Consider the following 10,200-nt stretch of genomic DNA (forward strand, 5'->3'; position numbering starts at 1 on the left):
ACCTTCGGGGTCTCTGAGCCATCTCGTAGGTTAGTTCTGAATACTTTGGTGCTGCTTTATGGTTTGTGGGGTTTTCATGGTGTTGTAACTATAAGTATGAAGATATTTTACTTGGATTAAATCCTCAACACTGCTTTTTAGACTCAAGTTTATGCCATTTTTGTTGTTAACTGTGTTAAAAGTTGCTGATCCACTTTGGATTGTCCTAATGCTTATACCCAGTGGGATCAATCAGACTTCTCTGCTTGTACTGCAATTCATAATTTGAAGATCACTCCCGCAGCCAAAAGTGTTTCTGCGTTGATATACTTAATGGGGCATTCATTTGGCTTCTCAGCTGTTCTGAAGGACATCAGTGAACGAACTGAATTCTTCTTACTACTATTATTGTTTTTAGACAATTTAGCATTATGGTGTGATTTTGGGGAAGACCATTTTATAAAGACCTGACTTCCATATGGGAATTTGCCATGAGATGTTTATTATTTTTATATTAATTAAATTGTTTACATTCAGTTGAAAATTTTGTAGTTTGCTAGAAATTATTTTGTCTAATACTTGTACAATTACAGAGTAAAATGTTGGTTCCAGAGAAACAGTGGTCTTCGGAGTGTGACCAAAGGTATGAAAACAGCTGATAGCTACTGGTGTCCTGCATGTGGTGATGCAACTGCCGTAGAGGCTCCAGGTACAGTGTCACCATCTGCTGGTCGCTGTAAGAACAAGGAACAAACACCAGTCCTACCGAAAGGTAGGGAAGCAAGAACATTTTGTTTTACCACAGAACCATGGCTGCTTAGCCAACAGTGTCATATACAGATGGATAAATCTGCAGAACATGTGACAGTCTACCTCAGATTATTGCTGCTAATGCTCAGGACACTGGAGAGGGCTCCAGTTACATCAGAATTCAGGCTGAGACAGATTTTAAAGCATTTAAAAACTGCGTAATGTGTACTGAATTTGTAAATTGGTTCCGTTAAGAAATTCTTGCGATGTGAATAGTTTGCCGGGTGTCAAAATATTAAAATCATGTGGTTTTTGTGACTGCGTAATTTTTCCTTATTGATTTTTTAACATTCAATGGACCAAAACAAACTGGAATGTTTGGAGTGTTCATTTAAAAAGGAGTTTTGAAACATCCTGTTGATCGGTTGATCTGCTATGTTATGGGTTCAGATATGGAGATCATGTTGTGTACCAGACACGGGAAAAACCGTACAGAGTGGGTTCGAATAACGTTGGTCGAGCGGATTTTGATTGGTTGGTTGGTTGGTTGGTTATTCGTTGCCGATTGAATAAGTACTGCAGAGAGTTGACTCGTACAAGGTTTTATTACTAGTAAATAGTAAATTACACTAGTTGGCTGCGTAAGGCTATCGCAGTGGCCGACTCTGAACTGAAGTGCCGTCGTGAAGACTGACTCGTAACAGATCTAAAAAGAGTATTGGGTAATGCTCTTACTGGTGTATATATATTGGTCAGCAAGGGCGTATCCCGGGTACAATATGTGAACTTTTGTACTCTGTACTGATACTTGTCTCACTCCCGGACCTTAGCTGATGCTTATTTTGAAATGATTGTGGGGTGACAGTGTCAAAGTGTCACAGTGTCACTATTTCCTTTAAAAACAACCCAATTATCAGGCGGGAATAGCATCGGTGAAAGTCCGAGTTACAAAACAGTGTTCACATACAGGGTTTACTCAGATATACCAATATTATATTATTATTCATATACAACACCTCCCCCTTCAAACTAAGGTCCAATTTACACCTTAATTGGGCCTAAAAACATGACTTTGTTGCTCGAGGTCTGAGAGACCTTCGAGGTGTAGTTTCTTCATGCAGTGATTGCTGTGAATCACGTAGCGGAATTTCTTCCTGTCTTAAGGACAAACTTTCATTGCTAGTCTTTATATTTATGTTTACCGTATTACCGCTACCACTGGATTCTGCAGACGTTTGGATTTCTCTTGAAGGTGCTGTCAATGCCTTAAGGCCTTGTACTCGTGTACATCTAAATTTTACACATTTATATATCCTATATGTTACATACATAGCAATTGCACTCAACAAAATATACACTGTTACAGAATATGTAGTGTGTGTGATTAAATGATGATTTTTCCACTCTTGTTCCTTAATTTCCTTTTCTAATTCTGATATTTTAAAGCTTGCATGTTTTAGATCGTCTAAGTGCGATGCTACATGTTTAAATTCAATATTTATTGGTGAATTACTTGTATTAAATTCAATTCCTAGTTCTTCAAAACAATCAAAATCTATTGGTACTTGAGAAAGCATATCTTCTTGCTTTACAATATTTACCTTCACTTTAGAACTTGTTTGCAAAAGTGCATACATACTGTATCCTTTGCATCCTGAATTTATACCTAATTTTCCCACCCCTGTGAGTATAACGTCTGTGGGTTCCTTACCCTGGCATAATACTGTTACACTCTCAGTAGTAGGTGCAAAATATATCCATTCATTATTATCAAGCTGTGTCCATATAGTATTCTTTACCTGTACCAATCTGGTATCACAACTATTTGGAATTTCTCTTCTACGTTGCAGTAGTTTGACTGCACATGATTCCTGTAAATGGCTTGATAGTAATGGGTGTTTCTGTTTACAAATCCTTGTATTTGAATCCACATTCTTACATTCATTAAATTCCTTATCATTAATTCCAAAATAATATTGTCTTGTTTGGTCTAAACATAAATTTGATTCATCTGTATCAATATACGCAAATTTGTTTTTACCTAAAGGTATCGGTATAGGTATCATTCTAAAGACCTTGAATGTACCCCTATTAATTAAAGGTAAGGTGATTACATAACCTAATTTACCTTCATTTATATATACATGAATGTCACAAACTTTATAAATTAAATTAATCGAGTTCTTGCTCAGCGGAAAGGGTGCAGTGGTATCTTAGGAAAGGATGGCATGCTCTGAAACCAAGCATTCATTATCATCTTTGGAGATACAACTTGCGGTTGTAAAATCCCTTTTCGCGCATTTGTTACACTTTGGAGCAAGATATCCAAGTGTCGTAGTAATTCATTACTTGCTTCATTAACTCTAGCAATGTGACCCTCTACTGTGACCTTTGCTGCTATAGTACTTATCTTTTCTCGATTTTCGGTAGTCACTGATTTTATATAGTTCTTTATTTCGGTTAACCCCCTTTTGACCTTTTCTTCGTTATACTCCATATCTGTAAGGGTGTTATTGATAGCTCCTAGTGATGACTTCACCACATATAGTTGCTGTTTTAATAGTTTGGTCATATCATCGGAATTTTCTTCAAAATGTTTTATTTGTTCATTATAATATTGAGCATCGTCATTGTCCATAGTACCGAATAAAATTTTGCTAACTTCTCCAATGAAATTGAATATACCCCTTCTCTTTCGCGATTTTTCTGTCTTGTGTTCAGTAATTTCCAATAACAGATCTTCGCTTTTCCTAACCTGCAATAATTTATCTTTAGCAATTTCCCGAAAATGATAGCAGTCTGTCCAATTTTGGATCTCTATCTTCTGACATAATATGTTTACATGTGTTATGTATTGGTCTATTCCATTAGACTGATTATTTATTTTATTTAAATCCACATATACCACAGTTCTCCATTCCGTGTTGTATAAATTTATCTGACCTTTATTTCATAGTATATTCCTGGAGTTTCGTCATATTTTTCCACTGTGTATCCTATTTCTCCCATGGTCGTTGCTGAATCCTCAATTAGTGTTAGCCATAGCAGTATTACCGCAAATTTGATCATCTTTTCTGAAAAGAGAGTTAAACACCATTTCACTTTGTTGTGTTTCTGATTTACTTCTTTTGAGCTAATAGAATGGTTTTACTCTGTTTATGTGTACCTTCTGTATCCTTCGTCCTCTCTTTATAGTGACATTAACTTTATCTATGTCAACGACCTCGTAGGGTCCTATCCACTGATTACTGAGTTTACGTGACCTGCCCCTTCGTACAGTCTCATCGTAAAGTAAAACTTTATCCCCTATGTTTAACTGAAATTCTTCTGAATTTTTGTCGAAATATTCCTTACTCTTTTCCTTAGCTTTTATCAATTTTTGTTTCGCTACGTCGTGTGCTGTTTGTAACCTGCTTCGTAGTTCCATGACGTAATCATCGTAATTGTATTGCATACTCGGTGTTTCATGTAATGTCGACTGAAAACCGTACACTAGCTCGAATGGTGTGTATCCTGTAGCAGCATGTACCGTGGTATTATAAAGATACATGGCATAAGGTACCCACTCATCCCAATTACTTTGGTCTTCGTCTACGTAGTGACGTAAGTACTCAGCTAAAACTCTGTGACTTCTTTCTAGTCCTCCATTTGATTCTGGCCTAAATGCTGTCGTCTGTAACTTCTTAATCTGTAATAATTTGCATATACTTTTGAATAAGTCACTCAAAAAGTTACTTCCCTGATCCGTCAAGATCTGTTTTGGGGTTCCCATTTTCAAAACAATATTTAACACAAATTCCCTCGCTACGGTATCCGCGTCTTGTTGGGGAATTGGTACTGCCGACATGAATTTGCTAAGATCATCCTGAAATGTAAGTATATATTTATTTCCCTTCCCAGTTTCTGGTAAAGGTCCTACAATGTCCAAACTACATTTTTCAAACGGATGTTCTGCCGTGGTTGTAATCTCCATTGGCGCTCTCTTTCTTGGACTTAGAACTTTATTTTTCTGGCAACTTCTACACCTTTTTACATAGTCCTCTATCTCCCTTTTCATGTTTGGCCACACGAATTTTGACTTTATAGCCTGATAAGTTTTGTTCATTCCTCGATGTCCTCCTACAGGTGCATCGTGATATTCATAAAGGATTTGTTTCCTGCCTTCCTCTCCTATCTCCTCAACAGAAGTTTCCTTGTTACTGACTATGGTATTAATTCTACTTAATGCATCTGCATTAGTGTTAAGAGCCCCTTTTTTGTATACTATTTCATAGTCATACTCTTCTAGTTTTATTCGCCACCTAAGTAACCTGGATCTTTCACATTTACGATCCACATTAATGGCTTATGGTCACTTGTAATTTTGAATTTTCTCCCGTAAAGATACGGTCTAAAATGCTTTATTCCCCATACTATTGCTAATAATTCCTTCTCACTTGTAGTGTAGTTCTGTTCTGCCTTATTCAAATTACGACTCGCTTATGCTATTGGCAAATCTTTACCTATCTCGCCCTGTGATAGTACTGCTCCTATTCCCTGATTGCATGCATCTGTCGTTAGAATAAATTCTTTTGTGAAATCTGGGTACTGCAAAATAGGTTGTGCTGTTAATTTTGCCTTTAAATTTTGAAAAGCGTTTTCTTGTTCAATCATCCATTCAAATTTAACATCTTTCTTAAGCAAGGCATGCAATGGTGCTGCTATTTTGCTAAATCTTGGAATAAATTTTCTATAATAGCTTGCCATACCTAGAAAACTTTTCAATTGTTTCTCATTTTCTGGACTTGTAAATCTCTCAATGGCTTCCACCTTACTGGGATCTGGTCTAACACCTTCCTCAGTGATCAAATGTCCCAAATAGTTTACTTCTTTCCGTAGAAATTCACATTTGTCGGGCTGGAGTTTTAGATTTGCTTTTCTAAACCTAGCAAATACCTCCCTAAGTTTCACATCATGTTCTTCCAAAGACTTTGCATATATAACTACATCGTCTAAGAATACGAAACATCTTGAACCGGTTAAACCACTCAAAATAGAATTCATCAAACATTGAAATGTTGCTGGTGCTGTCTTTAATCCGAATGGCATTTTCCTGTAGGCCCAATGACCTTGTTTAGTGCTAAAAGCCGTTTTCTCTTTATCCTCTGGTTTCAATTCTATCTGATGGTATCCCATCACCATATCTATAAGAGAAAAATATTTTGATTGCCCCAGTTGATCTAAAATTTCTGTTATATCAGGGAGAGGGTAGGCGTTTCCAATTGTTTTTTCATTTAATTTCCTAAAATCTACAACTATTCGCCATTTTTTCTCTCCACTTGCGTCAGCTTTCTTTGGCACTACCAAAAGTGGACTGTTCCATGGTGAACTACTTTCCTCTATTATACCTTCTTCTAAAAGTTTGCCTATTTGTTTTTCTATCTCTGCTTTCTGAGCTTCAGGCAACCTATATGGTCTAGTGTTTATCGGTGTTGTTCCTGGTAACAAGGTTATCGAATGCTTCATCGCATTCGTAGAACTAAATTTGTCACCTGGTAAATAGAAAATATCTTGGTAATCTAGGCAAGTATTTTCTAAAATTTTCCTCTCTTCATCATTTAAATGTTCTAGCCTCAGCTTACCTTAAACATCTCTACCACGATATGGCTTTCTGTTATGTATTCCTGTCGTTTCCATGGGCAATTCCTCAATCTTTTCCAACTTAATTTTAGGCTCGGGTATAGTAATCTCTTTCTCGTTCGTATTTAATATGCTGGTTATTGCATAACCTCCTCTAACAGTAGTTAAAGAATTTGCTACAACTACTCCTTCTTGCAATTGGCATTTTTCTATTAACCCTTCTGTTTGATCCTTTTCAAACTCCACCGGGACTCGAACGACTGTTTCTGACCTCCTAGGTAACGTTAACGTTAGCATATTTTGTTCTACTTGCTCTTCTTCAGTCCCTCGCTTTCCTGACTGGTTTTTTCCTAGTAGTGTCTTACAAATGTTAAAATTCTTCCCTTTGAGTTCTAAAATTTTGCTCTCGTAGCATATCTTCGCCTGCATCCTTCGGAGAACCCAAAATTCCATCTCCGTCAATGTCTATTTGGTCGCTTACTACCTGAAATGTGAACGGAATTCTAGTCCCTTCTTCTATAATGTCCGCGTTCACTGACCCATGTGTTTCAACTATGGCCCCATTTACACCTTTTAGTTTAACCTTCTCTCGAGGTTCGAACTCTGTACTACCAAATAACGTTTTGCCTTTTAATATAGAGACGTCTGCTCCGGTGTTCAATAAAAAATACAGTTCCTTATCCCTGCTTATGTTCAACTCAATTTTTACAAAATCACAAGTATTTGAATTTATACAGCCTATTGAACGAAACTGGCTGTCGGACGGCTGTCCTCCGATAGTCGGCTCCCGTTTCCCGATTTCTCCTGGTAGTTGTTTTTTCTATTAAATTTTCCTGATGCCCTTCGGCAATCCTTTGCATAGTGTCCTCTGACATTGCACTTGAAACAAACTACGTCCTTACTTCTTTCTACCTTAACTTGGTTAACACGAATATCTTTTTTTACAAAACATCTGTTACTGGAATGTCCTGGTTTCCCACAGTTCCCACATTTTGGTGGAGGTACTATATCCCCTCTGTACCTCTCGTGCTTAGAGACAATCGCACTTTCCTCCTCAAGGGCTGTTTCTGCAATTTTATCAAAACTTTCATTGTTGCGACTGCGGACTATTGTTTGTATCCTTTCCAAGTACAACCCCTGAATAAAACAAATGTTTCTTAATCTATCTGATAGGCTTAATATTCCTGCCCTTTCTTCTCCATCACAATTCAACAATGCAGATTCTCTAAACTTTGATCCTAGTGTCTGGATTCTCTGAATCCACTCCGACACATTTTCTGTTTTATTCTGTTTTGCCCTAAACAGCTGATTTGCATGGAAATCTAATGTTCTCTTCTCTACGTAAGTATTCCTCAGAAATTCTTTTAGTTCCACCCAGTTTTCTAAATTTCTGTGAGCAATCGCGGTCCTGGGTTCCCCGCTAATCCTTGTCAGTACAAACTGATACAATCTATCCTCATGATTAGGATTTATACACCTGAAAGCTGTGTCGGCATTTGACACAAATGTCAGCACTTCCCGTTTATTCCCACTAAATGGTGAAATCAACTTCATTGCTTCTGTAACAGTAATATATTCTACAGACATGGTGCTTGCTCTATCTGCTTCCGCCACCTGTATCTCCGAATTGGGGTATCGGGTAGTCATGGAAATCTGAGCAAAAACTCACCCTTCAATAGTTTTTCTTCTTTCTGGTCAAGCCCTCCTGCTCGACGTCCTTCACTGCTCCAGATGCTGTTCCTGCCACTGGGTTCGTGGAAGTTGCTCTTCCGTAGACCGCTTACTGCCGTGGTCCTCCTCGAAGACGATATCCGGGCTGGTATACCTTCTTCCTACTGCTTCCTGCCGCTGGGCTCCTGGAAGTTACTCTCTGTAGACCGCTAATTGTAGTGGTCCTCCTCCTCGAAGACGATATCCGGGCTGGTATACCTTCTTCCTACTGCTTCCTGCCGCTGGGCTCCTGGAAGTTACTCTTTGTAGACCGCTAATTGTAGTGGTCCTCCTCCTCCTCGAAGACGATATCCGGGCTGGTATATCTTCTTCCTACTGTTTCTCGTAAAGAGACCGTCCTAATGTCCCTTGACTCGTCTCTCTGCAATTTCTTCTCAACCGCACGCTCTACTGACGTAATGTACCTGGTTCCAGTTACGTGCAAATTGGCGACAACCCCACACACCTGACACCAGTGTTGTGTACCAGACACGGGAAAAACCGTGTAAGTACAGAGTGGGTTCGAATAACGTTGGTCGAGCGGATTTTGATTGGTTGGTTGGTTGGTTGGTTATTCGTTGCCGATTGAATAAGTACTGCAGAGAGTTGACTCGTACAAGGTTTTATTACTAGTAAATAGTAAATTACACTAGTTGGCTGCGTAAGGCTATCGCAGTGGCCGACTCTGAACTGAAGTGCCGTCGTGAAGACTGACTCGTAACAGATCTAAAAAGAGTATTGGGTAATGCTCTTACTGGTGTATATATATTGGTCAGCAAGGGCGTATCCCGGGTACAATATGTGAACTTTTGTACTCTGTACTGATACTTGTCTCACTCCCGGACCTTAGCTGATGCTTATTTTGAAATGATTGTGGGGTGACAGTGTCAAAGTGTCACAGTGTCACCATTTCCTTTAAAAACAACCCAATTATCAGGCGGGAATAGCATCGGTGAAAGTCCGAGTTACAAAACAGTGTTCACATACAGGGTTTACTCAGATATACCAATATTATATTATTATTCATATACAACAATCAGTTTTGTGGTACCAAACCAAGCGCTATTCATGCCCAGCAATGGAATAATCCATGGTTGACCAACTGGCCAACCCCCATCCTTATCTGGGACACTGGTTGCTTATTTGAGAACCACATCAGCAAAATAGGGCTTCTAAAATATTTAAGTAATTCAGATTTCTGCAGAGTGCAGTGATGCAATTTTCTTGTAGGTTCAGTATCTTTTAAGAATGGTGTACAAATAGCAACAAACATTTTTATTAGGAGACTTCTTTATTTATATAGGAAAGTTATGTAGTGGAAAATATAAAAAGGAACTAGGGTCTATCCTGGTTTAAGGCTTTATATTTAACAGTTTTTAAAATATTTTATACAGTGTTACATTTATGTTAGAATTAAGTGCAGTATAACTGTTAAGGTGAATGTTTGGGCCTTTGAATTTTTTGTTATGCAGTCGAGCAAAATATATTGAACTCCTTTGTGCCGCTTTCCTTTCAGACGCTTGATATGGAAATATAGAACAATTGAAATGTATGCCACTTGCTGGTTTTATGTGTATGGCATTTATAGAAACATTGTAATGCAGTACAGTCAACTTTAAAAACGATATCATGGAATGACAAAATGATGAAAGAAAGAAAAAGAAGAAATTAAGGAAGGGGTGGAGTCTTGCTGTAGTTAAACGCGCTCGGAAATTGTATTCCGTACAGGAATACACAAAATATCCTCATGCGTTATTTTCAGCATACATTTAGAAAGAGGTATTGAATCCCAATTGTTCGATAGTTATCACTTAGGCCACCAGATTGCAGTATCTGAGTGTCTGCCTAATGACTTTCCTCGACCATCATTTCATCATCACCGCCCGTAGGATATTCAATGACACAGAGCCAGGGAATAAGGCGCATTGTGGGAAATACACGACCCTCATACCAAGGATAATCCTGTGACCTGGCGGCTTACTTCTCTCAGTAACAGTAAAATAGGCCGTGGCTAGTGATTAAATGATGATTTAGTGAGATTGGTTATTAAATATTGTGGGGTCGTGAGCATAGATGGAGGAATGTTAGCGAAAAAGGAACGGGTAAGAAATTTAGTCTTTGGAAACTGTTGCTTGTTTTTAG

The 10,200-nt window shown here is 38.2% G+C and overlaps 2 protein-coding genes across 4 annotated transcripts in view; one reads left to right on the forward strand and one right to left on the reverse strand.

The window, feature by feature from the left end:
• The window catches only part of LOC147874954 (uncharacterized), a 43,499-nt gene that overhangs the window by 1,696 nt on the left and 31,603 nt on the right, over positions 1 to 10,200 (forward strand). For 2 of the 3 annotated variants that reach the window (XR_015533258.1, XM_087342206.1), the window contains exon 2: positions 592 to 751. Coding sequence is in view for 2 of the 3 variants with exons in the window: in XM_087342206.1 (XP_087198332.1) it covers positions 592 to 751 (160 nt within the window). In the remaining variant the exon portion in view is untranslated. Of the gene's footprint in view, positions 1 to 591; positions 2,100 to 10,200 lie in introns of those variants that run through there. The other variant, XM_087342199.1, reaches the window with a different exon arrangement.
• On the reverse strand, positions 1,316 to 7,995 carry LOC147874955 (uncharacterized). Its single transcript, XM_087359512.1, has 4 exons — positions 7,251 to 7,995; positions 5,478 to 5,720; positions 3,673 to 3,803; positions 1,316 to 2,942 (listed from the first exon to the last, which is right to left on the reverse strand). The coding sequence occupies exons 1-4, from the start codon at positions 7,993 to 7,995 to the stop codon at positions 1,788 to 1,790; spliced, it is 2,274 nt and encodes a 757-aa protein (XP_087215638.1). The 3' UTR covers positions 1,316 to 1,787.

Source organism: Zootermopsis nevadensis, unplaced genomic scaffold, assembly GCF_977971745.1.
Source record: "Zootermopsis nevadensis isolate Lab colony 2312 unplaced genomic scaffold, Znev_1.0 Znev_ptg000003l, whole genome shotgun sequence".
In the NCBI taxonomy this organism is placed as follows: Eukaryota; Metazoa; Arthropoda; class Insecta; order Blattodea; family Termopsidae; genus Zootermopsis; species Zootermopsis nevadensis.

Bases quoted from the DNA above. Each gene is read 5' to 3' on its own strand.
- LOC147874955 (XM_087359512.1), bottom strand. From the start codon at position 7,995: ATGACTACCCGATACCCCAATTCGGAGATACAGGTGGCGGAAGCAGAT. The intron at 5,721-7,250 runs GTAAGGACGTAG...TCGTATTCTTAG, and splicing joins CCAAGTTAAGGTAGAAAGAA to ACGATGTAGTTATATATGCA. The intron at 3,804-5,477 runs GTATGGCAAGCT...CTCTCTTTTCAG, and splicing joins ACAATTGAAAAGTTTTCTAG to AAAAGATGATCAAATTTGCG.